This window comes from Vanellus vanellus (genome assembly GCF_965231255.1).
Source record: "Vanellus vanellus genome assembly, chromosome: 13".
NCBI lineage: Eukaryota > Metazoa > Chordata > Aves > Charadriiformes > Charadriidae > Vanellus > Vanellus vanellus.
The window spans coordinates 6,250,895-6,276,232 of NC_138918.1; the positions used below are offsets into that span (position 1 = coordinate 6,250,895).

Here is a 25,338-nt window from a genome sequence, read left to right on the forward strand (position 1 = left end):
AAAAATACCTGGAAATTTAGAAATTACATTCAAGTCATCTTACGTTGACTCAAAATCAGATCTTCCCCCTTTGTTAGATTTTATGCTGGAGAATGAGTAGCATTTTAGGGCTGCCTAGGACATTTCATACCCCTGGCTAGAGCCTCTGGGCTGCCTTCTTCTCACCATTTCATAGTTTAACAAGTCTCCAGAGACTCTGCTTAAAGAAAAACAAAGCAAAAAAATATTTCAGCTTGCAAGTAGAATATAAAGTTAAAAAGTATGATTTTCAGCCTGCTTTTTAGTCAGCGCTTTCTTAACAGGGATTGGGAAATGGCTAAGCTGAGCTGGCTGGAAGAATGGCCAGCAAGTCTGTGAACAAGAATTCAAGCCCAGATTTAATCTACGGCTTTAGACAATACATCATTATAAGCTCAGATCCCTGAAAGAACTGATTCCCCAATCCCCATGAAATCCATTTTTTTGATGTATTGAAAAAAAACCTGCTTTAGAAGCCACTGAACAAATATATTCAAGCCCCAAATATCTGGGGTTTGGCATACCCAACTTCAACATGAATAAATGGGTATGAGAGCACTGAGACGCAGAGATCTGTAACATGGGGACTGAACCTCTGCCCCACTCCACAGGGAGAAAGATATGAATGACTGCGGTGTGTTCATTGCTATAAGAAACAGTCTCTCGCTAAAAAAGGAAAAACCTAGAGAGAAAGAAACCCAGTAGGACGAATGAACTCTGAACACTACGATACAGTGAAGCTCAATTAGACAAACAGGATTGCTGCCCACTCAGCAACACAAATCACAGCTCACAAGATGCAGTTCTCAGCGCCTGTTAATTCCGTATATATTAATAGTCAGTCAACGGCAATTTCTCATGTCACTATTTAGTTACTGTTGCTACCAGTCACACCTGATGCTTTCCTATGAAGTGACCTGGCTTTGCTAACCTATGGAAGAGTGGCGTTTCCAAAATGTGACCACTTCCCACATCCAAAGACCCATTCAAAACCCCATGTCACTTTATACCACACCGCCAATTTATCCTCAAGAATGAAAGATACTTCACCAAAAAAAAAAAAAAAAAAAAAAAAAAAGAGAAAAAGAGATCAGACAGAGAAAACAAAACAAAACAATGGTTCATATTTCTTTAAAAGTTGAAAAAAAATCCCTATCCCACCAAGGTAAACTTTTACTGCTGACTTCCCTGCTAAGTGCGCGCGGTGGTTCTTGACGGGAGGCGCAGGGATGGGCGTTTCGGAGGCAGCCGCTTCGGGCATAAAACATTTCTCAGTGTCTCTCGCCATTCACAGTCAGTAAGCACTTTCAACAACTGTTATATGCCTCCGCATGTACAACAGGAAAAAAGATCTCCTTGACAGGCAAACAGACCTGGTCACAAAGCACACAGATACCTGACGAGACTGTAAGTTTAAGAAATTCCCACAGGTGGCAGTTCAGAGAAACCACTCTTAGGCTTTTCTTTTCAGGTTACTTTTAGGACTGAGCACGTCTCATGTGTGACTCATTCTTTGGATGAAAGAATCCTTCCTAAAATGTTCTGTAAATAATACCCCAATTTTTAAAAAGCTACACTTGTTGAAGCAATGTTAAAATATTAAGAGTTACCGGGAAAAAAAAAAAAAAAAAAAAAAACAAACCAAAAAAAAAAACCAAAAAACAAAACCACCTAAAAGCCATGTCTCTCTTAAAATTGACAGTCTGTACTGGCCAAACCCTGCAAAATGGAGCAAAGCCCAGGGAAATGAATGGTGTTCCAAGGACAACTGTCTGAAGCCCAGCAGTGCTAAAGAAAGTGATCCTTAGCCCGGCGAGGCTCCTGCAGCATGACGGCCCCCGAGCGGGCCAGCAGCGAGGGACTGCGGAGGCTGAGCCGCCAAGGACCGCTGCTCCCAACTCCTCCCCACACTTGGTCCTTTGGGATTTCGGGCCGCCTTTTCTTGCACTTCCATCACACAATATCGCAAAAGGCTGCTGAGAAACCTTCTCTGAAGAGCTACCTACCTGTGGAACTGTCAGCTCTGGAGTTGAAGTAAAACCAACCTCTAACCCCCTCTCCATCCAGATTGTGATTAATAAGTTTTCCCCTTGAAAGCACTCCACATTGCCGGGCAGCGAGCCGTGCCAGATGGTCCGAGCACACACAGAGAGCTGGAACAAGTAAGTGACTGCACAAAAACTCCCAGATAAAAGGAAGAGCAAAGATGCATACCAGGCTTTTAATCAAAGAACCTGCTGAAAAATAAAGCACACGGTGTTTAACCCATTAACAAGCACTGCAGTTCCAAGAGCCGTGCAGCACCACATAGTAGAAGAACCTCTTGGTCTGCAAGAGACTTCACCCTTTGCACGGGAATGGGATGAGTGGACAAGGGAACCGGGTGCCACTCTCTGTGAGGGTCTCTTTCAAGACACGTAGGCAGCAGAGGACAGGGTCTCCACAGGCATTGAAGAAAGCAATGCAATGATTCCGTTGCCTGCCTTGGCCTTGTTTGACCATCAACAGCCTCCAGCTGGTGACCACATCCTTTCCAGCAACGTGGCTCAGATGGCAACAGCTGGCAGAGGGACTGTGTGGCCGGTGACAGAGAGAAGGACTAGTCTGTCATCAGCACAGAGCTAGACTGGTTTAAACTAATTACCAAACCATTGCCTTGTTCTTATTATGATAGTAGGGTTTCAGCAATAAAGTATGAGGATGCGGGTCTGCACAGGCGGCGGTGCAGGTTCAAACTAGGCAAGAGCATCACGCCGCATCTGGGAGGCGACGGCAACTCACTGAAGCAGATAGTGGTTCCTGCTCACATGTGGGCCTTTAACAGAAACAGTTCAAATCCAAGAAGGCACCTCTGTATTAGCAAAATAATCATTGTTTGGCTTAACAGGAGATCATGGTCCAAGTCAGTGCTGCAGACACAACATTTTAAATCTAATTTGCAAATATTAGGTAACACAAGTCCTGAGGTCTACATTCAAATGAGCAAAGACCACTAAATTCAAACTATTACCAGCAAACATGGATGTGAGACATTGTACCGCACACAGTTTGGGACAAAATATTTCAAAAAATAATTATAAATCAATCATTTGTAACATGATCATTTAGAAAAATCAGACTTTGAGCTCATAGTTTGGAGTAACGCAGTTTCTCCTACTGCCTTAAACTTATCCCACTGTTTCAAAACAGTGTTTCTGCTTTATAGAAAAGCACAAATTTTCAAGAAGAAATGAATTTACGACTGTGCCAAACTGCAGATTCAAAGCAATTGAAATCAGAAATTTCACTGGCTTTTTCCTGGGCTGAGATCCTCTTACCTTTTATAACTTCAGGAAAGCACAGGGGAAAGGAGACTCGCAGTAGCTGAAATGAAAGTTAGCGCTTCTGTTGCTTACTTTTCAAGTGAAAGTCATTTTTATATAAAAAGTCCAGGCAGCTCCAAGCATTGCTTATCGAATTCAAAACGCAGAGAACACAAATAAATAAGCAAGAGTTAAAAAAGGGCGACAGAAAGTTATTACCCAATGCAGGCTCTAGCTATAAACCGAGGCTCTGTAGACCAGGGACCTAAGTCATACCAACCACCGGGTTACTACAGGTGTACTCCCCAGCCTCCCGCAGAGCGCAACACATGCTTTGCTACAGCGTGAGCGTCAGAGGAGCACGTGCTTCCCCGCTCATCGCTGCACCCGCACACACCAGGGGAAGAATCAGGCCCAAAGCGCTGCACCCCCCCCCCCCCCAACCCTATCTACAAAAGGCAGCTGAAACGCTCTGTGTCCTCTCCGCCCGGCCCGTCCACCCAGTGGTGGTGGGCAGAAGTTGTCTGCGCTGCTGTGTCTCACCGAGCTGCGTGGGACTGCGATTGCAACGGGAGAGGGAGCAGGACAAGCAGTCGTGGCCGTACTGGGAGACGGATTTAGGGCAATGGGAAGAACTGCCTTTAAAGGGAGCAGTGCGTAACGCAGTGATTAAATGCATTATACCACACAAAACCTACCGTGCACATGGAGAGCTAAAGAAAACAGCCCTCCAGCCCGGACTTTCGCTCTGAACATGCCCGATGACGACCCTTTACGCAGCACCAGCTCTGAGGCCCCGAAATACTCTCCCTTTAACCGGTGCTGAGCTCATGAGCAACACAGCATCTGCTTGCAGGGACATGCTTGGCATACAGTAGCCACCACGAATTAAGTCCGTGCAGAGAAAGACCAAGCGATACGTTTCTCATTCTTCAGCTGGGTCTCGCTCTGTATAAAGGCAGCGACCCTTCCCGCCCCTCCTCCGCAAGCACCGAGCCACCAGCAGCACACAGCATTGCTTCGGTGGCCGGCCACCGAGGAGCAGATTTCACACAGCTGAGAACATCAGAACCAGCTGGAATACATTTTTAATCCTTGGACTACTTGACAAGGCCTCACATGTGGCTCTTCTGTTGCAAGAAATGACAGAAATGTGGACGTTTGAAGGATATCCATCTCCCTTGCAACTCTGGGCTTGCCCATTGATTTCATTTGATGATGCCTGGAGCCTTCAGCCTGATCAAACCACTTTATCATCATTATCGTGGACAGCGGACAAAATTTATGCCACTTTTAGTCAGAAAACATTTTAAACAGAAGATGTTTATCAGCATTTTCTACTAGAGCTTATTTTAGTGACGCACACCAGATGCTATTTTGCGTATTGTTATTAAACACAGAGTTTGAATCCCATGGTACAAAACAGCAAACACTACATGCTACCCATATTTTTGAATTCTCAGTTCCAGAATCCATTTCCTAAACGAAGATACGGGTTGCAGAACACTTTCAGTTTGTCAGAACAGAATATTAAGGTCTTTCTGTGAACAAGTTTCTCCCCCTTTGTGCCTGGCAGAGACATCAGAACCCGCTGGATCACTGCCATCCTCTGTCTTTCTCAGCAGGTTGGACAACACGAACACAGCTTGTAAATAAACAAACCCCAACAGGATGACACTTCGCGGAAAAACTCACCAGTAAATGTGAAATTGCAGAAACCATGTGGGTGTGCACATACATTTTCATAAGCAACAACTCCCCGCACGCCGGTGGGCGGCTGCACACACTCGCCCAGCGAGCGCCCGCGTGGGCTCCCGAGGCAAGGGCCGGCTTAGGAACTGCCGCTCCGAGGAACTCTGCTCTTCCACAGGGCTATTACCAGCAAGAACCGGGATCAGCTTTCAGTAAAAACAAGGTTTATGTTGCTCTTGTCCAAAAGGCAAATATTTTGTTCTCTCTTTCCTCCCAGGAGACCGAGAGGCTAAATTCATTAAGCACCGTGAGATCAATGGATATTATAAGGAAAAGTAAAAATGAACCTTAATGAAATCTGTTGTAAAATGTTTTGTCTCTATAGGCGTGTCTATAAACAAACGAGTGTTGACCAAATGTAAACATAAACAAACAAGTGATTAATCAAGCTTAGTTTCACATACCCCTAGTGCTGAATTAATTGATAGAAAAATGTGGAAAATAAAATGAGCACTTTCCCCATGCTTTCATCAGCGCTTCTCACAAAAATTTTGCAGTAGTATTTGTATGAGAACTGGAAACCCTTGTTTGATAGACCAATAGCAGCTTTATTATCATTTTGTTATATTTAGCAACTTTTGGTAATTTTCAACTCCAGCTGCAAGTGGTTCACAGCCTTATCATAGCGTTTGAATTTAGTAGAGAGGCTAAAATGAACTCATCAATTCAGAATTAAATTAATTTTATGTTTACCCTAGCTAATGATACAAACAAATCAGTGATAATTAAATAATCACAAATAGTCAAGTTGTTCACGTTTAATTCATGCATATCTGAGTGGAAGTAACTTGCTCCGGTGACCTGCCTCATAACCAAAACAGGAACCCACCTCCATTCAGAATAAAAAACATTTAGCCTAAGGTCCATACCTGAATCCCACTGAAATCAATTTGACTTAAGTACCTACTTAAAGTTAAGCAGGCACTTAAGTGTTTCCTCAAAGCCTACGTGAATCTCAAACTACCTAATGAGAAAGGCGGGGACAAATACAGAAATTGAGCTTCTTAACATAAGATTATTCCGTGCCTGTATTCCACGTGCAGCGAGAGTTTATCAAAGGAACGACTGCAGTCTTGTGGAGCGCGTGGGAGAGGGAGATGCCAGCCCAGAGCCAGGAACCCATCGCGGAGCCGGGCCACGCAGCAGCTCTCCTCTCCCCGCTCGGCCGTGCGGCGCAGCGCTCTGCATCGCTCCCTGCTGAGACGGTGCCGCAGCGACTACAGCACTTAACGTCAGGAAGAAATAACAGTGAGAAAGTATTTAATGCAGGTTCAACCGTTCTGAAAGTGGTTTTTAGCATCTGGGAAAAGGAGATGTTTAATTAAAAGCAAAAATCCTTTGAAGTTGCAATATACTTTCCAAAGGATTCAAAAATTCCGAGCCCACTGTAAAAGTAGCCCACGCAGCTTTACTGTGGTCTCGGTACGCATGCGCATCACCACGCATCTTTAGTTATGCGAGCGCTTCTCTTCCCCCCACCTCCTGAAAAAACACAGCAAAATTACTAGTATTCCCAAAAAAAAAAAAAAAAAAAAAAAAAGTTCTAGTATCTTCATTGTAATTTTGTAATTTTACTTGCAGGCCCAGAAGCACGGGACAGGTTGACTTTCGACCCGCGACCATTCTGTGGCCCAGCTAAGGCCACCCGCTGGGGAGGTCTACGGTAGAAAATTCCATCAGCTCTGGAAAAATGAAGCTATTCCTTGTATTTCGCACCAAGCATATGTTCATTAGCATTCACCTAATCATCCCAGATGATTTATTGCACTGTTATAAAAACAGAAGCCTTTAGATTTATCCTAAAGCTCCATATTCAAATTGCTGCAGGTGTCTTATTCGCCTGTGCTTCACCAGCTGCGCCTATGGTCGGGAAGGGTGACATCCAACGGCCAACCACCACTCTCCGGAGACTTGTTTCTTCATGAGCACATAACCTTGCTTCTTAGTCAAAAGTTGAATCGCAACTGAATTCTCAATCTTTCTCTCCCCAAAAAAGGCCCAATGAATCTGCAATGTGAAATTCAGAGGAAACCCAAGACAGGAGAAAGACAGATGTATTTATCATGCACAGATGATGTAGGAAGGAGACAAAAAATATTGTCATCAGTGCCTTACTGACTGCAAAATAAGGGAACAGTAATTAATCAGCAGGAGTACAGGCTGAGAGGAAATATTGATTGAATTTGGAGAAACTTCAGTTTCCTGAAGGAACTGTTCCCCTGCAAAGGTAACCAGGAAAGTTTCTGTAAATTAGAATGGCAACCAGCCAGCCTGCAGCCAATCTGAGTGTCGTTTCAGGCAATCCAGAAAAATATACACCAGATGCACATCGGTTTCTAAAAAGTAATTTAAATACATTAGTAAATCAATGGCATCGACAGTTTGATGGGCTATGATGGAGGAGTCTTCCTCTGAAATACCAGCTTTAAAAACTGCAAAGCTCTGGCAACTGAGTTGTTACAACTTTGTCATATTTTTAACTTTTTCAGCTTTTCCAACAACTTCCAGTGTTTGGATATTTCAGCTTAAATCAACATGGGTTTCTCTTCTGCTGAATTGGCCCCCAACCCCTCGAGACTCCAAAATGTCCCATCAGCGTGAAGAGGAGGAAAGACGCTTGTCCTTTTGTGCCACGGAGGGGCAGGAGATGTCAGTGACAGGACTGGGGAGCAGCTCTGCTCTGACAAGTATCTATCAGAAAGGAGGCGGTTGCCTCTAATGAGCAGAAGCAGCAACTTATTTCGGTCCTTTCACCTGACTGGTATGTGTTTGTGGCCAGGGGATGTATTGACATAAAAAAAAGAGGAAACAGTAGTAGACACTGAAATGCCGTAAAGGACATTTTTCATCCCAAAAAGTACATCACGGGGTCACACAAAATGATCACATCTTTCAGCAGCAAGCCATCACCCCTCTGAAGGTCTGACCACCAGCAAACCCAAGAGTCTGTGAGTCTGTCCATCCCCTCAGCCCAGAGTACATTCATGATGGGACTCAGGTCAGGTTGGGTTTGGCCATTTCGAAGGATTTAATCAGCAGTTAAAGAAACAACAGTCTGCCGAGTGCAAGCACATTTGGAGAGTTACCTTGCCGTCTTCCTCAGTAATAAGGTGGTTTTGGCTAAGGTCACCTTTCATCTGCACAGTAAATAAAACTGTCAACTAAAGTTGAGTTTCTGTTTCTCCTCAGTCAAGCAATACAATAAAACTCAGAGCAGCGTATTTAGACAACGATTTGGAGAGAGAAGGCAAACCTTAAGGAAGTTTTAGTATAATCATTTCCTCTCAGTTGATCAACGTAACAGGCGCAGTAATTTAGCTGGGGAAATGTGATATAAAGCTTACAAGCCTGATAATCAGATTGTCTTCAGAGACAAAATTCAAGCTGGTTTTCCAGACCTCACCATAACCATTAATTAAATACCTACCATCTCTTTGCTTAACATCTAAAGAACATTTAAGCAAAAAATCCATCAGTTTCAAGGAAAACAACTACCTCTAGCTTGTCTATTTAATTTTAGTTCTTTCGTGTAGGAAGTTTTACTGCTGTCAAGCAATATTTCTCATCTTTTTAGAAGGAATTCAACTGGAAATATTAAAATATTTTCAACACGCTGCTTATTTTTATCTAGAGGAAGATAAATTATTATATGCGTGCAAGTAGTAAAAGCAGTTGCCAGAAAAAATAGGGTTTATTCCTGCCATACCTGCAATACATCAACCACTACATGGAAATACTTCTCTTTCCAAAACGATTAGCCTAATTTGTAGTGAACTCACACAGACTTTCACTCTGCTGAAGATTATTACTTGCCTAAAATACGATGCTTACATTTTTCCAGTACATTAACAAATAGTATTGTTTGAGAGGGGGAAAAAAGGCATAAATACCCTTTACTCTGTGATTCTCGCAAACACCACATAATCCTACACCAGTCAAACCACAACGATTCAGGCTGCCAAAACAAGTATTTACTTTTCCCAATATTCTGATAGCATTTTACGTACATGCAAAAGCAAACCTGGCACAGTCCGAAATCAGACTACAGCTCTGCCACTCGTTTTGCGCCCGTTCTCTCCCAGCTCATTCCACTTCTTAAAACCAGCACGTCAGCAGAGCCTTCGTAGAAGAAGATGCATACCTTGATCTCTCCAGGGCTCAGGAGGTTGTGGGGTTTTGTTTGTTCATATTTTTTAAACAGATGACATAAAATCTCAATTTCCCTTACTATCATATAAAAGATAGATAACAGTGTATGGAAAATGCTAGAAAAACCCTGCTGTCAGGTCCACCTCACCCTACCTGTTAGCACAATCTAGAACTTACTTCCATGGTTGGTAAAATACTTTTGTTATTCCTTTATGCATGAGTCCACCCTCACAACCAGTTGATGGCTCTTCCATTAGTCCTAGTTGTCTTCTGGGGAAGATCAGCTGCCCGTCAGCTTCAGGGACCTCTCTCCTGCTGTCCCGCAGCTCCGTGCTGTAGCTCTCTGCCTGGGCAGCCACGGGGGCACATGCGCGTTGACTTGGGGTACCGAGATGTCCAACAAACCACCATCCAGAATAACTGCATTTAGGAGACTACATTCCCATGTAGATACACTACCAGAATGAAGTTAGAGCAAGTTTTCCCCCAAAGTCTCAAATAAATGACTAAAGAAGACCACCCGCTCCGGCAGCACGTTGGCCATGAAGACCTCTTCTGTGTGGAAACAGGAAGCGTGAAGAGCCCCCATAGCACTGCACAGCCCCGTGCCCTGCACCACAGGAGGTCCCCTGCCCCCAGTTGGGACCTTCTGCTCCCCAGCCCCAGCCCCACTTCTGCAAGAGAGAGCCTGGAGAGATTTCCCTAACAGCAGCATCCTAACGGACCTGCCGACTGCAAAGTAAACCCCAAAGCTCTTGCACCATGCAAGGTCCTGCGTGACCACTGCCCAGCACAAGCCCCACATCCTCGAAAGGACAACTGACCCACCCTACTCCAAGTTCTTGGAGATTTCAATTCCTTCACCTCCTGTTTCACCGGGGAGAGAACAGCTTGTCCTATTTCTTGTGAAAGGAGTGCCAAAGATAGGAATATTTATAAGGAATTTGTATCTATCTATCCAAACCCAAACATTCAAAAATCATGACTCACGATCTCCTCCCAGATCATGGGACTGAATTAACATATCATGGGATTTTGAAAGATGCTGTCTTTAAAATTATGGAATACTATATATTTTGTGTTACTCGTTACTTTAAGATATTTACATAGTCAGAAACTACAAAGTTTTTATCAACAGTTAAAGGATCCAGAAGCTCACCTAGGGATAAAAAAAAAAGTCATCACATATTCATAAGACTCCTGGAGGCTGGACCTTTAAAAATAGTCCAAGTGTTACAATTCATCACATGTAAATTTATGGGACTTGGCAACAATGCAGTTGTCTCCAGGGATGGTGGAAGAGGGGTAGTGCTCTTGGTTAACCTCTTTCTTTTTTCTTTTGTTTTTAAATAGATACAGCATGCTGCAAGTGCCCTACTAAGTATTTCCTAAATAAACCCATTGATTAATTTGGAGCACTATGGAAATACACAGCACGCAGTGCTTATCAGTGCCCAGTCACTAAATATTTTGACGTTTGTTAACCAAAACTAGATGCATTCTGGAAAAAGACAAACTGGAAAATAAAATTACAGTTTTTGAAAGCATGTCCTTTCTATGCCTGTTGCCTAGAGCAAATCAAAAGTGGGAAGCCAGGTTTAATAAAAAGTAGACGAGAACAGACCAGTTTTGTAGTGGCCGTTGCTAAAGGCAAAGAGAATTTCATGGGGAAAAAAAACCAACAAAGGTATAGTATATTGGTGTTTTTTCCAAAATAAAAACTAATCTTTAATCAATTTTACAAATCAAGAGATGGTGGACGGAAGGGAAGATTACTACTCTCAGCATTTTTTCCGTATTTTAAAATTTGAGATGTGAAAAATCACAACTATCCCTGCCTATCACCGACACCTGCTGATCCAGACACGGCTGGGGCTACGTCCCAGCCTGGCCTGCGTGAGCTCAGCCCCGCTTTTGCGTTTTAATCCCACGGTGCTGGCTGATGGCTATTATTACTTTGCGCCTTTGTACCACAGCCCACAAACTCCAGCCCTCACGCGAGCGCACAGCGCAGGTGAGGTGACACAGACGCAGACGTCTGGTGGCATCCCAGACCACAGGTAGCTTTGCTGCCGGTCACGGCGGGCAGCCCACGAGCAGCCCCGCTGTCGGCTCCGCGAGAAGCCAGGCAGCACAGCGCTGCGTTTCAGAGCAGTGGTTTCAGATACTGCTGTCAGAGCCTTCCCCCAGCAGGTACCGCATGCCAATAACTGGAGCTGATCTACAATTTATGCTTTTCTGTGTACCAGACTCCTACTCCCGAGGAATATTTACCATCCAAAAACAAAAATACTGCCATAAGGTGTGAATAAAAGCAAGTCTCTTTTGTTTAAGAAGAAACACAGTGACTGGCTGATATTTTCCAACACTGCAATAATTTTATAAACATCTACTAACAGAGCAACTTCCATCCTATGATGCTGGGACTGTGGCACTCGAGTCCTGCGTCCCCCAGCTCTGCTCCAGAATGCGTACAAGGGCAACCAGAAGAGCCCAACACAGCACTGCATCAGTCACGAAATTCATGGGTCATCTTGATGGCCAAAGTTGAAAAATTAGTTGAATGCTATTACTTGCTTCCTTTTTCTCTCCCCGTTCCAACTTGAACATTGAGAAATTTATATTATTCATTTGGTCCTAATTTCAGTGCCCCATCTCTGACTATCTGTTCCTCCAAGTGGTTTCTGGGCATTATCATATGCAAGTGCGATGGCAGAGTTTTTACAATAGGTACCATGTTCTTTGTCTTTTGAAAACGGTTAAGGTAGCAGAGCAGATGGGGATCATTGGGAAGATTTCTACAAAGGACAATCTAACACACTGTTTTATACTTAAAAACATATTTTACTGCCATAAGATAATACTAGGGTATATACTGAAAATCACTCTGCAGTTTGGTACACACACTTGGAACAAAAATGTAGTTATTTTGTTGTTTCTACTCAAACGACCCAGTTAATCTCAGTGTTAACATCAACTGTCAAAACATCCCCTTACCAGCTTTGCATCCCTTATTCATTCAGCAAAAAAGGTGCAGCGTCCGAGCAGTTACCAGAGAAAGAGAAAATACTACATAGAACGGGTGTTTATGTTTAGCTCCTCTTATTCCATCACTGCCTATCACATACTTAGTACGTTAAATTGTGTACTTGGAACACATAAATAAATCAAGATAGTTTCTGTTCATATTTGAAGATATCGTTATTTCCCTGTTGGAATTAAATCCAGCCCAGCGAAGACACTGTCAATGAGAAGCCTGTGCACCCTGGCAGCCTTGGTGGCCTTGCTGCAGCCTTCCAACACGGCCTCTGCAAGGGCAGCACTGCTATCCGTCCCCAGCACACACAGGCACCTCCGCACCGCTGCTCCATCCACCATCCCCTGCTCTCACCCGGGGACACACGACTTCATGATGGCTATCTCCGGAGCCAAGGAAACTCTTCAAAGCCTACACATTTCCACCATCCTGGAGATGGTTTTGGCTGCTGCAGTGCTTGCTTACCCCAGGTAAAGTGTTCAACTCCTTCCTTACCTTTTCAACACATTTCAACACATTTCAACACATTTCCATTTTCAAGGATAAAAAAGGCAGAGACAGCAGATCACATGGGCTCCAGGCCTTCAGCTACACCTCGTACATCAGCTGATATTAACGTCTCTGCCTTACCTTTGTACAGGGTATCCGCGTTCTCAAGAGGAAGCTGCTTCTTGGCAGCAGCTCTGCGATAGACCACGTGCGTTCTGCCTCCTCCCTCCTCTTCCTCCTGGGCCCCCTTCTCCAGAGGTTCGATGAAGAACTCGTCCTTGTCTGTGCGAATCATGCCAGCCTGCAGCGACAGGGCAGAGATCAAACGTTTTGCGTTACTGCGCACGCAGCAGACGTTGTGAGTAAACAGTTACAATATGCTTAAGCACACTTTAGCGCTCTCTAGAGAACAATTAGGATGCAGAGAGGAAACCAGGTGAATTCTTTATTAGAGCAAAACGAAGCATCAATTCCCCAGCTTGACAGGAAAGGACAAAAGGTAGAACCCTGAACCAAAAGGACTTCTCCTCGAACCACAGGAGCAGAGTACAGGTCTAAGAATCTGTCTAGGAAATACGCTTTCCATTCGAAACCAGCTACGATGACAGTTACTATGACCTTAGCTATCTGTCCACCTCAGACCACTCCAGCGTTTACTATCTCTGCTACGTACAGCATCAGTTCAGCGCCATAAGCTGGTCCTGATGTGCAGTTCAACAGTCAAAAAATGTGGAGTCATCCTTTCTGTTCAGACGCAGTATGGAAAAGTACTACGTCTTAGATGCAGGCAAGGCGGCTTTATTATTATTTCCCCCTTGACACAAAGGGTTCCACTAACAAAACACTCTTTCAAGAATTAGCCACAACTAGTTTAAAAAAGGTGTCAGCAGAGCACTGCTAAGAGCTAAAAACTTTTTCAGACTGGAGCAGATACCCTGGTATGAAAAAAAAGAGGAATTTGCCCTTCTACAGAGCACCTCAAAGGAACATCACCCAAGCGATTCTCACTGTGTTCAGGGGAAACCCTCATAAAAATTGAAAACTTTAAAAGAAAACGTGTTTGTATCATCTTCATGCAGGTGAAACTTGGGCACCTGGATTGCCTGCCTTTGTCTCCTCTTGCAGTCCTGCCCTACTGCAGAAGGTCACAGCAGCCAGTAGCTGGCTCCCAGAGATGGTTGGCTTGAATCAATGTTTCTGCATATGTTTGCACATCTGTGTTTGAGAACTTAAACTAATGAATTTTTAGCTTGGAAACAGAAAGTCTTTATATTAATGTGAAAGAAATCGTTTAGATTATTATTGAGAGGAGCCCCAGGTCTAAACTTCAGAAGCTCCTTCACCTCTTTCCCACTCTGCCCACTGATGACCCCGGAGCCACTGGACTTTCAGACTGGGCACCAGAGAACATCCCAAACTGTAACACACTTTGTCTTGCTCTCTGAGCTTCTGGGAGCCTAAACCTTTGCTGGGTGAAGCCCTACCTCAAGTTTCCAGGAGAATCAGTCTGGGTCCTTTGAACCCAGTACCCTCACTCGAAACAAGTATCATCTAAACACTCTTACCGTATCCCAGCACTAAAGTTCTCATACAAGGCATATTTTTCTTCTACAAGCAGCAAACTATATTCCTACTGCTATAAATACAGTATGTTCTTTGGTTCCCTCCTTGGAAAAATGTCAGGTTCATTTGTCATGTCTTAACTTACATTAGGCAAGATTTCCAGTCCCAGATTTCATATATATAATGTATACAAAAACAGATTGAAGGGGAAGGATTAAAGAAGCAAAATTATATCGAAGCAATTTAAACTGATGCCATCCTGCCTGTATAGAGGAAACTGAATTTGAAATCCTGTCCTGTTTCTTCTTATCTAATTTAGATTCTGCATCAGACACAAAAAAGGTGAGACAGGCTCAGCAGCTCAAGGAAGCTAAGACAACCAAGAAAATAAGTGCTGAACCCAGAGAGACAGCAACTGCTCTTTTACTGTGAAAAGGAATACATGAAAAATTCAGAATTGATGTTATTCTCTGCTTAATGTGTATTTTAATTGTATACCCACATATTTCTTTTGGATATTAAATACTACATCCAGAAATTTTGAAGTCTTCTGATGAGAAATGGACAACTAAAGATGAAGAAGGAGAAATCATTTGCATGCTCAGCTGCACAGAGTACAATGCACGCGCCATACGTACGCCCAGGAGAAATACACAGACAGCTTGACTGACATGTGGAAAAAAAACGTGGTTTTCCTTTTTGCAAGTAAGCTATATGGTGGCACGCATGTTCATACCTATTTCTAGATTTATTAAACCTACTGCTAACTAAACAGCTAATGCCAGATCTTGGTTTAAAATGCAGACCATGCCCCAGGATCCCGGGGGAAAGCCTGCTGTACGCTGCACACACCAGGGGGCACTGATGGGAGTTGGGCGGAATTTAGATCTTCTAAGAAAATTAACAGGTCGGGAACTTCTCCAACCAGTAGTTGAACCGATCAGACAGCAGAACAACTTTTATAGGTGAACTTTAGCTTCCAGGACACGGTGGCCTTTTGGAAAAGAAAACATCTGTTCAGAGCGAAGACTCCGCCCTGAGAAGATGAAGGGGACACTCTGGGACAGACTAAAACTAAACCGAAGAGATATTTGAATGCTGGTTCCCAAAACATAAAACCAGCGGTCACACGCTGACGGTTCCTGCAGATCCCTGTGCCCGTTGCTGGCCCTTTGGCACGCAGGGGGATTCATGTGGCACTGAACTCTGCCGAATCACAGCCCATCCATCAGGTGCTCTTATTTCACACTCGGCTTCTCAGATAGACATGATACCACTCTGTATGTCCCCATGGCAGTATCCTCCCAAAGCCTGCTGGAGTGTAGGAAGGAAGGAAGGAATTTAACCTTCAAACATGGCTGAACATTTCTTTTTTTTCATTTTAACACTGGAATTTCTCTTTTTCTTGTCCCGAGAAACACATCAATTATTTTTGGTCAGAAGTATTACGAAAGAATTAGTGTGTGTTTGAATAGTAAAAGAACTATATATTTTTATATATTGTATATCCTACACAGTCTTTGAATTAGCCAACACAATCTCATGAAATAAAATAAGAAAATACAGCTGTTTAAGACTTTAAGAAGAAAATTCATTTAGATTGCAAGCCAGAGTTCTACAACAATCCAAAGTTCAAGCCATCTGCCTAATGATATACCCATAGTTATAAATGATTCATTAAGAAATACATGGGGCTCCTGAGTGTCTCCACCACACATTTCCTCGCTGCTTTGAGCAAGACGTTTAACCTCTTTACTTCCATTTCTCCACCTCTGAACCAGCACAACAACAGTCTCGCAGGATAATTACAAGGGCTGATTTGTTATTTTTTTGCCAAGTGCTTTGAACATGAAAAGCTCAAGATGAATTGCCTAATGCATTTTTTCTGATACTACTCAGAACACCCTCAAAAAGCCACCCTGAAAGTGAGATTGCTTTTAGTCATCATCTGAACACCAGTGTTGCGCACGGCCAAGCAAGCAATGAAAGGCGCCGCTCCAGCAGCATGGGTTTGCCCGTGCCCTTCGCCCATCAGTCCTGTTCTTATCCATGGATGCCATCACCCTTGTGCGAGCTTGGCATGCCGAGACAACTGCCAGACAACCACCAAGTTTATGATGACAACAGAGAGCATTAAGTTGCTGCAATTGCCTGGAGAATGCCTCTGGATGACTAAGACAGAAATTCTGTATTGTTTGAACAAGTCTGTGCCTTCCCTTCAACGCAACTTAGACTGGGACTTCAGAGAATTCTTCAGCCATCTTCTGGACATTTACTCCAGAGGATGTAAAAGCAGAATTAAGCCTTTCGATTATCAGTTTCCCCAAGTTCTGAACAGAGGAACAGTAGTTGTTTTCAGGCAATAAGAGCTTAAAAGTAATGGCTCGCAACAGTGGTTTCTCTATCCTACGCCGCTTATTGCCCTTCCTGGGACTGCCGGATGTCCAGGAGGTACAGATTAGCAACAAGTCCCCTCCACTACCATCCTGCAGTCACACACGTGCTGTGTAACTCAGAACTAGGTGTGGGATCGAGCAGCTGCTGAGGAAAGGACTTCCAATTACGGAAAAAAACGCTGAGCTGACTTTTACCTCTTCACCTTCTCTTCTGGGACTTTTAACTTGAAAACTAAATTGAATACGACACCATTGCTAAATAACAATGGCAGCAGCGACTGTGTCCTGTGACTAATAAAAATATAAATTAATTGAAAAAGTGTCTGCCTTTGGAATGCACCAAACTGTAGCAAAGAGCCTATAATATCCCACTATTTCCCAACACAGGACATCCCCAGGCCTTCCTTCCAAGGGTTTTTAGATCCCAGCTGCAAATTACTCAAGTCAAGCACTGCTTAGCACTCATTAATATGCATTAAAGACTAGAGCAGAAGACACTTAAAAGGAAACTGCAGTTCAGAGAATCAAAATCTCTTCTAGGGTTAGCAAGGCCGTTCTTTAGAAGTAAAAGCCACACAGGAAAAAATTCACAAAGGTGGCAGAGAGTGACCGTCCTTTCTAATTAAGACAAGAATTACATCCATAAGCCACAAAGGAGTCCATTGCAGTACACAGAGCTGGGGTTTAGAGCTCCACTAACCTTTCTGGGGGGCAACAGGGCTCCTACGCATTCCTGAAGACCTGCTTCCAAGTCTTTCAAGGACCACAGGATCTGCAGATACTGGCAATGACAGTGGCGACATGGACCCTTCTCTACCACTCAAGCTTTACAAGGCAAGTCCACTCTGCCATCGGGTCACCATCTCCACTTGGGGATTTCTGCCCAAGATAATTACACTAGTCCCATCCCACGATGGAGACCTCCTCTCTAGCCCAGGAGACCTGCCAACAGTTTGCCACCACACCACAGAGCTCAGCTGAAAAGCAGGTCTCTTCTCCGGTCTCCTCAACATCCCCAACTCCTCCCGCATTTCCAAAGGCATTCTTTAAAAGTCTAATTTGACAGAAAAACTGCCTGACATATTTAGATCTACAGAAAACTCCAGGTTTTAGAGTGTTAGCTCCTGTGGATAATTAAATGTCTCGCTGGCTCTGCACTTGGTGAGCGACTTAATTGTCTCCTCGTTCCCATTCCCCTCACCGCTCCCTGTTCTAGGCTGTAATGAAGTAACCCATCTAGCTGCTGCTGCAGGACTCCAGAGCCTCAGCCCATCCTGTAACCGCAAGTTTAATTAATGTTCATTTTCTTCCTCATTAGTACAGCTTTACAAAGTTTCTCATTGCCATATAAAGGCAGATTTACTTCCCAATCTCCAAGCACATGACACAGATAGGAAACTAAAATTAAATGTGAACAAACCTGAAATTAATATAAAAAAAATCTAAGCGTCTGCTTAGTTAATTAAATCAGAAAACTACAAAACCAGAGTGTTTCAGAAACTCTTAGAAACAGTATTTCTGTAACTAGAGAGTGCTCTATCTTTTTTGAGTGTTTGATTCTGAAAAAGGCAACCAGCCACACAACGTACCTGTGCATAACCAAACACAGTCCTGAATTTCAGGTGATTTTCTTGAGACCAAAGGGAGGTTCAAACTAGCAGGTATTTAAGACCATGGCCTGGTTCGGAGGCCGCGCTCCCTGCGATGTCAATGAAGCCTCCAGAGGGGAATTCGCAATATGGGATCCTCCCAACAATCAATTTGCAGAGAAAGAGAGAGAGGAGATTTAAATTTCACTGAGTCGTTGCCAAAGAAACCTCTGTAGATGACTTGAAAGAGAAAATATTTATATTTGTAGGACAGCATATTGGACAAGGTCTTATTCTATTTTTGTATCGATGTTCCTGTATTCTAAATACACGACTGCTATACATTTGACCAAAACTAGCACTAGTACAGCACTTTCAGCAGTGAATTTGAAAGGAAATTCCAATAGTTATTTTTATTTATGATCCTTCTCTAGGTCTTAGAACCATAGGAACATGCCTTTTCCAAACAGTGACAGATGTGTCCTCCCAACACTGAAGACAAATACGGAAATATTATTAGTTCAATTACATTAGAATGGACCTGATGCACCGGGAGCTCCGACGACTGCAGCGAGATCATCCAGGAAGTCCGCGGCAGAAGAATGGACATAACACAGACCTTCCAAACTCACCCCTGCCCCCACGGGATCGCTCAACTTTTTCAGTTCTGCAATATATTCATTCCCAATCATACAATACATTGATTCAGGAACAGATGCGCTTGCTGGTTTATTTCCATTTAGCTTCATTCATACAGATAACAATGCAAAAAAAAAAAAAAAAAAAAAAAAGCTTCTTATGTCATATTTGCATTCGATTCTTTGAGAACATGCCTCGAAGTACTGAAGCATTGCGGAGGAAGAATTGTGCAGTGCTGCAAATTCATCTTTCTGTACAGTGAATGGAGGTACTGGAGGAATTGTAGCCCACATTTGGAACATGTTGCCACTTATTGTGCGGTATGCTGCTGCTGCCCTAAAGCTACACTGATTTATTCAGTCTCAGGCTGGATGGGGAAGGGGAGAAAAGGAAAGTTTTTAACTGAGCATGTACGTTTTTATTGTTGTTAGTCTAAAGGAGTACTGTTCAGCTTTTTTTCAAGTCAGTTTGCAATTAAGTTGCTTTGTTTTCACATATCCTCAAAAAATGAAGGGGGGAAACAATTAAGGAGACACAAAGGAATTACACAGGCAGGCTGACAGAGGGGCAGAGCCTGCTGGGTGACCCCGTGTAAGCTGCACGGTACTTCAGGCCCCTATTTATCCTCTGCAGAATGAGGATCAGGTCACATTTTAATGCACTTTGAGATCAACTAATGAAAAGCACCGTTCAAGAGCTATTCGTACCAAGACTGCTTTCGTGCAGTCCCCGTAGCTCAAGGGAGGATGGGCATCCTTCCATTTGTGCATCTATACGCTTCCACTGCTGCCAAAAATAAAGTTTTGTCCCTGGAGCCCAGCTTAGTCACTACACAATTGCAGGTGTGATTAATAATAGCAGTGGGACAAATCTGCAGCCGATATAACCTGAAGTTAAGAGAACTGCATTAGTTTATAGCGGACGAGAATCCGGACCCAAATCTTGCATTTGTATGGTATTGGTATAAGTCATTTTAGAAACCCAAAAGGGTTTTCTGTGGTTTTTAAGAGACACAATAGTGAGATAGACTGTGTCTTATCCTCACTGAACCATCAAGAAAACGGACACAATTAAAGTGATTTCACAAAGCAATGCCAGCAGATTGCAAGACAAGCGTCCTGGCCACGGTGCCAGGCTTTTACCAGTGGACAATGCTAAAAACATTGCTTCCAACTTCCCTGCCTTTGCAAGAAAATTACCGGATTCTTACCCCCATCACTCAGTGCCTGCCTGGGGACAGCAGCAGCACTCCCCTCCAGTAAATCTCCCGCCTCCGTCCCCCACAACCTGCCCCATCCCAGCAGCCGCTCCCCTACGATTGCTGGTAGATCACAAGAGGTAAATCTCATTTTCAAAAGATTTAGGTAACACACAAAAACGTGGCTTTCCGCAAAACGAGCGCCTGCATCAAAACACGGAGTACAGCCTGCAAAAGTGTAAGGGCAGGCAAATTCAGAGCAGACTTCCCTGCCACCTTTGCCAGGTTGGCTTCCACCTTTCGGATGCCTCCAGCCCCTACAGCAGGAACCTCATGTCCAGAGAGCTCAGCTGCGAGAGCTGTTACAACTCTGTAGCTTTCTAAACAGAGACAAGCCGTTCTTTTAGCTAAAATAATGCTTAAGCGAGAACATTTTTGAAAGTCTCTGGGCTTGATGTCCACAGGTATGTGTAATTCCAAGTGGGAAAGAGGTGAATTATTAAATAGCTGTTAAGAATGAAAATGATAAATGCGGCAGATCTTGCAGACTCAGGGGATTGTAAACTTGATTGCTGTTGTTGCAAGCAGGGAATAGTAATTGCAGTTCCCTGCAACGGAGTTTCTCAATTTTAATCTTTCGGGGAGGAAAAGCATGAATATCAAGTCCATGAATTTGCTAACAGCAAGATCCAAAAGGATTAACTTTCCCAATTTTAACACAAGGAACCATCTGAAATAAAGCACTTCTGAGGTCGCTTTGACAAGATGCATAGTTGTGTCCTGCCCTCAGCAATAAAAATGAATTGACATTCTGCAAGAAAACAAAACCAGTCTGACTGGAAAGCTCTTCAGCTCAAACTCTCACAAAATGAGATAGTTGCTACACAAGTTTCTTTTCAAAAATATATTTGCTTAAGGCACAAATCACCACCCACTGAAGTCAACGGGTGTCACATTCATAAATCTCAAGGCCAGGATTCATAAATGGATTCATAAATATTAAAGCAGTTTAGTCTGACCTTCTGTATGAGACAGGCCAAAGACTTTCACCAAAGCATCGCTGCAGCTTCCCAAAAACAGTCTTCGTCCTGAATTCAGCAGGGCTGGATCAGATCCATTACCGGGTAGGAAACGGAGTCTATGTCTTTGCTACGGTAAACAAGACAAAAGGATCCAGACCACAAACTGGAGAAAGAGGTTTACGATATTAAAAAAAAAGTTGAATATATTAAATTCATCTGAGTTGAAACTTAGCATTTAAAGTAATTTAAAATTACATTACAGAAATCCTGAATCTTCCCCTTAGAAGATGTCACTGCAGCAACATTTCATATTCCAAAGGAGCGCGTGAGCTGCAGATGCAAGCTGCAGGGCAGCAGGAGCCAGCCTGGCCTGGACCGTTCCCATCTCCTCCTCCTCCTCCACTGTGCTCTACCACCCTTTCTCGCACAGCGGCCCCGGTGCCCACGCAACCACGCAGGGAGCAGGGTCAGGACGCTGACACCACAACCACCATCCTAGAAAGATGTGCACCTCGGCAGAGCCGGGACTCCCTGGTCCGCAGCTCCTGACATTAGCTACTCCAGTGAAAGCGAGACCCCCAGGAGGTTAAAATTCCCACCTGGGAGAGAGCATCTCACATCCACTTCGCACTGTTCCATGCGACAGCTCAAAACCCAAGTCCAGCCACAGGTGCAGGGGTGGCCAATGCAGTTACTCATGGCTTGGAAATCAGACAGGGTCCTTCTCCGCGAAATGCAAGTTTTACTTAAACTGGATGCCCACAAGGGCGGGGGGGAAATAAAAGCCCCAAAAGTTCTCTGCAGCTGGGGCTTGTTTTCCTTTCCACATCCTACAGACAGGCTTATTTTAACCTTCCTTCTCTTACCCTGTGTTGGAGGAATGAACTTGGAAAGGGGTTATCCAAATGAGACCACGAAAAACTAATGAGAGATGAGCTTTCAATGTTATACTGTGCTCAGTTGTGGGCTCCCAGTACAAGATGTCAACAAAGTGCAAGATTCAGTACAGAAACTAAAATAATTAATCCCTGGAGGAACAGGCTTATTAAGAAGGATTAAATCAAAGAATTAATGTGCACTATTTGTCTATATGACAAAGAGGAAGGGAGGCATATGATAACTCTCCACGATTTGAAAGCGCAGAGAGAATAAGAATTGCTGATGAGAAAAGTTTGGACATCCTAGGAAACAAACAAAAAAAGAAACTCTGATAGAAATTTTAGCCTGATCTGTCATAGGCAGTCTTATGCAGCTTAAAATAAAAAATAAAAAACAAACAAACAAAAACAACCCTCAAAAGCTTGCCCTTAAAAATCTTTCAATTGACATTCCTTATTCTTTACATTGCACTAGTACCTATATTTGAAGGAATAAGGTTTAGGCATTGCACAATAACAAATACATTTTAGCAGACTTCCACAGAAGAAGAAATAAAGAACATCAGCGGAGCCCAAACCAGGCTCAGGGAACTCGGCAGTAGCTGGTGGTCTATGTCCTTGGAAAAGCCAAATCACACACGAGCTGGGTCTCTTCTGCGAGCCCCTTGCTCCAGCGAAGGGAGCCCGGCCAGCCCCACGGCTCTGCTTTGTCCCGACCGAGCCAGCGAGGCAAAGGGGAGTTGCAGGGCAGTTGGAGCTTGGCCGTAGCTGGGAAGAAGCTGGAGGCTCTCCATCCCTAACTTCACAGGCCAGCCAAAAAAAACAGAAGCCAGACAGACCACCCAGAGACACCTGAAGCAATCTCTTCACTGCTACAAGTGAAATAAAGTGCACTCTCATATAAATTAATACGGTTCCTTAAGGGCAATGTATACGCACCCATATGGCAATCTGACTGGCAGAGCAAACGTGGTGGATCTCACTGCATGTCTAGAGGGCCTCCTAGGAAGCACTGGGGAGGAGCTGGTGCTCATGGACCTTGTGGGCATGAGGACAGAAGTTCTGGATGTCAAGTTGCAAACTGAAACCAGGAGTTTCATCATGGCACTCTTGTAATGTTCCCAGTCTGATGAAAGGACAAGTCGGAGAGACAGTGCGTGGCTGAGGAAATGAGCTGCGGATTCAGTGGGTATGGAAACAAGGGTTTGGATTCACCAGGGATTGGGAAAAACTATGGAATGGATAAAGCCTGTACAGGAGAGATCAGTTTCTCCAACATCATCACTGTATTGTGTACCGGAAAGGCTGTAAAGAGTACTTTAAATAAAAGGAGAGGAGGGTACAGAAGGGCAAGTTTGATCTGTACTATTATTATATCAGATTATATCAGACACTTAGGGAAAAGAAGACAGTCTGGGGACACCGTAACAGCAGGATAGGAAGCACACAGGAACACCAGCCTGCCAGTGGAAGAGAGAGCCTAGAATTAACCCAGATTAACCATTTAACCATGCCAAAGAAGAATCCAGAATCCCTCTAGATTAAATTTCAAGGTGTGTATAGGAAAAGAACGGTATAGGGCGATACTGTCAACTGCTTGACCAGGAAGGCAACAGCAACTGAGATACGCTGAGGGAGAACAGAAGCGCTACATAGTAATGGGAGATGTCTACAACCCCTGTGGAGACTGGGCAAGTATCATCTGGTGGTGCCGAGCATGGATTTTTAGGTATCATTAACGATGGCTTCATGAAGCTCTTGAGACCAAGCCCCACATAGGGGATTCAGCCCTCCACTGCGATTGAACTGTTGCCATTGAAGAATACTCAGTAGCACCGACCACATCGCGCTTGTGCTTGATGTCCCGGGAAGAGCAACAAAACCTGTAATATTTGTGCTGCTGTCTTCACCTCCAGAAAGGATGACTACGTAAGAATAAAGAAACTTGTTAAAGAAGAATTAAACGGGCACCTAAAAGAGAACCTCATTTCAGGTAGCATCGAACTATTTAAAGATAGTATTGAAGGCCCAGAGTAACCGTATACCACCCACCAAACAAGTTCAGAAAGAGCAAATGAAAGTCGGCATTGTTAAACAGCAAGGCAAGAGGCAAGGGAGGGTTACTGGAAGCATTCAGGCATCCTTCAAGGGAAGGGGGGGGGGAACAACAGAATCCAAATTAGGAAAATTGAAAGGGTCATAAACTGGCAGATTAAAGGTAAAATCACAACAAGGGAAGCCAAAAGAGAGTCTGAGGAATAACTTGCAAAAAGCAGAAAAACTAATCATAAAACCTTTCTGAAACACATCAGGAGCTGAACACTCGTCAGGGTACCTGTAAGGCCAACAGACTATCCAGGTATAAAGGAGCGCTCAGAGACAGTGCCCTAACAGCAAAATTAAATGAGGTTCTTCAAAACACACCCACCTTTGAGAACCTGGAGGAAGCCCCTATGTCGGAGCTCTCCGCATCTAAGGTTGAACTGAAGGATCTGCCTCAAACTGAAAAATCAGAAGAGGAGGTTATAGAATAAAATCTACAATAAAGAACTTACAGGACTTCATCCTGACAAAACTAAGAAACAGTCCAGCTACTGCCTGTGTCACAGTTTGCTCAAAACTGCTTCAGAACCAGAGGACTGAGAGCAAATGAAAATGCAAAGCCAGGTTCCGAGAAGAGCTCCTAAAGAGACCTCAGGTACAAAGACCAATAAGCCTGACAGATGATGGGGGACGGCTTCACACAGCACACATTTCAGTCGCGGAACCCCGTGCCATAGGAAGCATCTACTAAGACAACAGAAGGCTACTAATGCTGAGACACCAAAGAGAATCGCTCCCTACTGGCCAGTGTTGAAGACAAAATAAGGACTTTCATGGACCTCTGGTCCAACACAGTATGGCTCATGATTTTGTCTTTCCCTCATCTTGATCACCTCCAGTTTTTTAAATTGTTTGCTGCTTGTACTTTTCCTGATATTTTTCTCCTCCACTCCCTCCAAGGCTGCAGCTACTAATAAAACAATTTAATATTGCCTGAATCGAAGAACAAAAACGTTCCCTCTGCCTGTTCCTCAGACTGTGGCCCCAGTAACCATAAACTTCTCACCAAACTCCAAGCAGCACAAAAGAACTTAAAATACTCACATGCCCACACAAAACTCTAACGGGTGCAACCACAGCTAGCTAATAACTGTTGAAACGCAAAAAAAAATTAGCAAGTGTTGAAGTAGAAGGTAGGCTATTAATAACATGGCATTTTAGAAAACAAAAAGCACCCATACTCTTAGGCAAAAGTTAAAAGAA

At 43.8% G+C, this 25,338-nt stretch overlaps 1 protein-coding gene across 1 annotated transcript in view; it reads right to left on the reverse strand.

Annotated features, from left to right (window-relative positions):
- The window catches only part of ADAMTS2 (ADAM metallopeptidase with thrombospondin type 1 motif 2), a gene marked incomplete at its 5' end in the record, with an annotated part of 187,448 nt that overhangs the window by 103,626 nt on the left and 58,484 nt on the right, over nucleotides 1-25,338 (reverse strand). Inside the window, 1 exon segment of the mRNA XM_082489672.1 lies at nucleotides 12,889-13,048. Coding sequence (XP_082345798.1) covers nucleotides 12,889-13,048 — 160 coding nt within the window.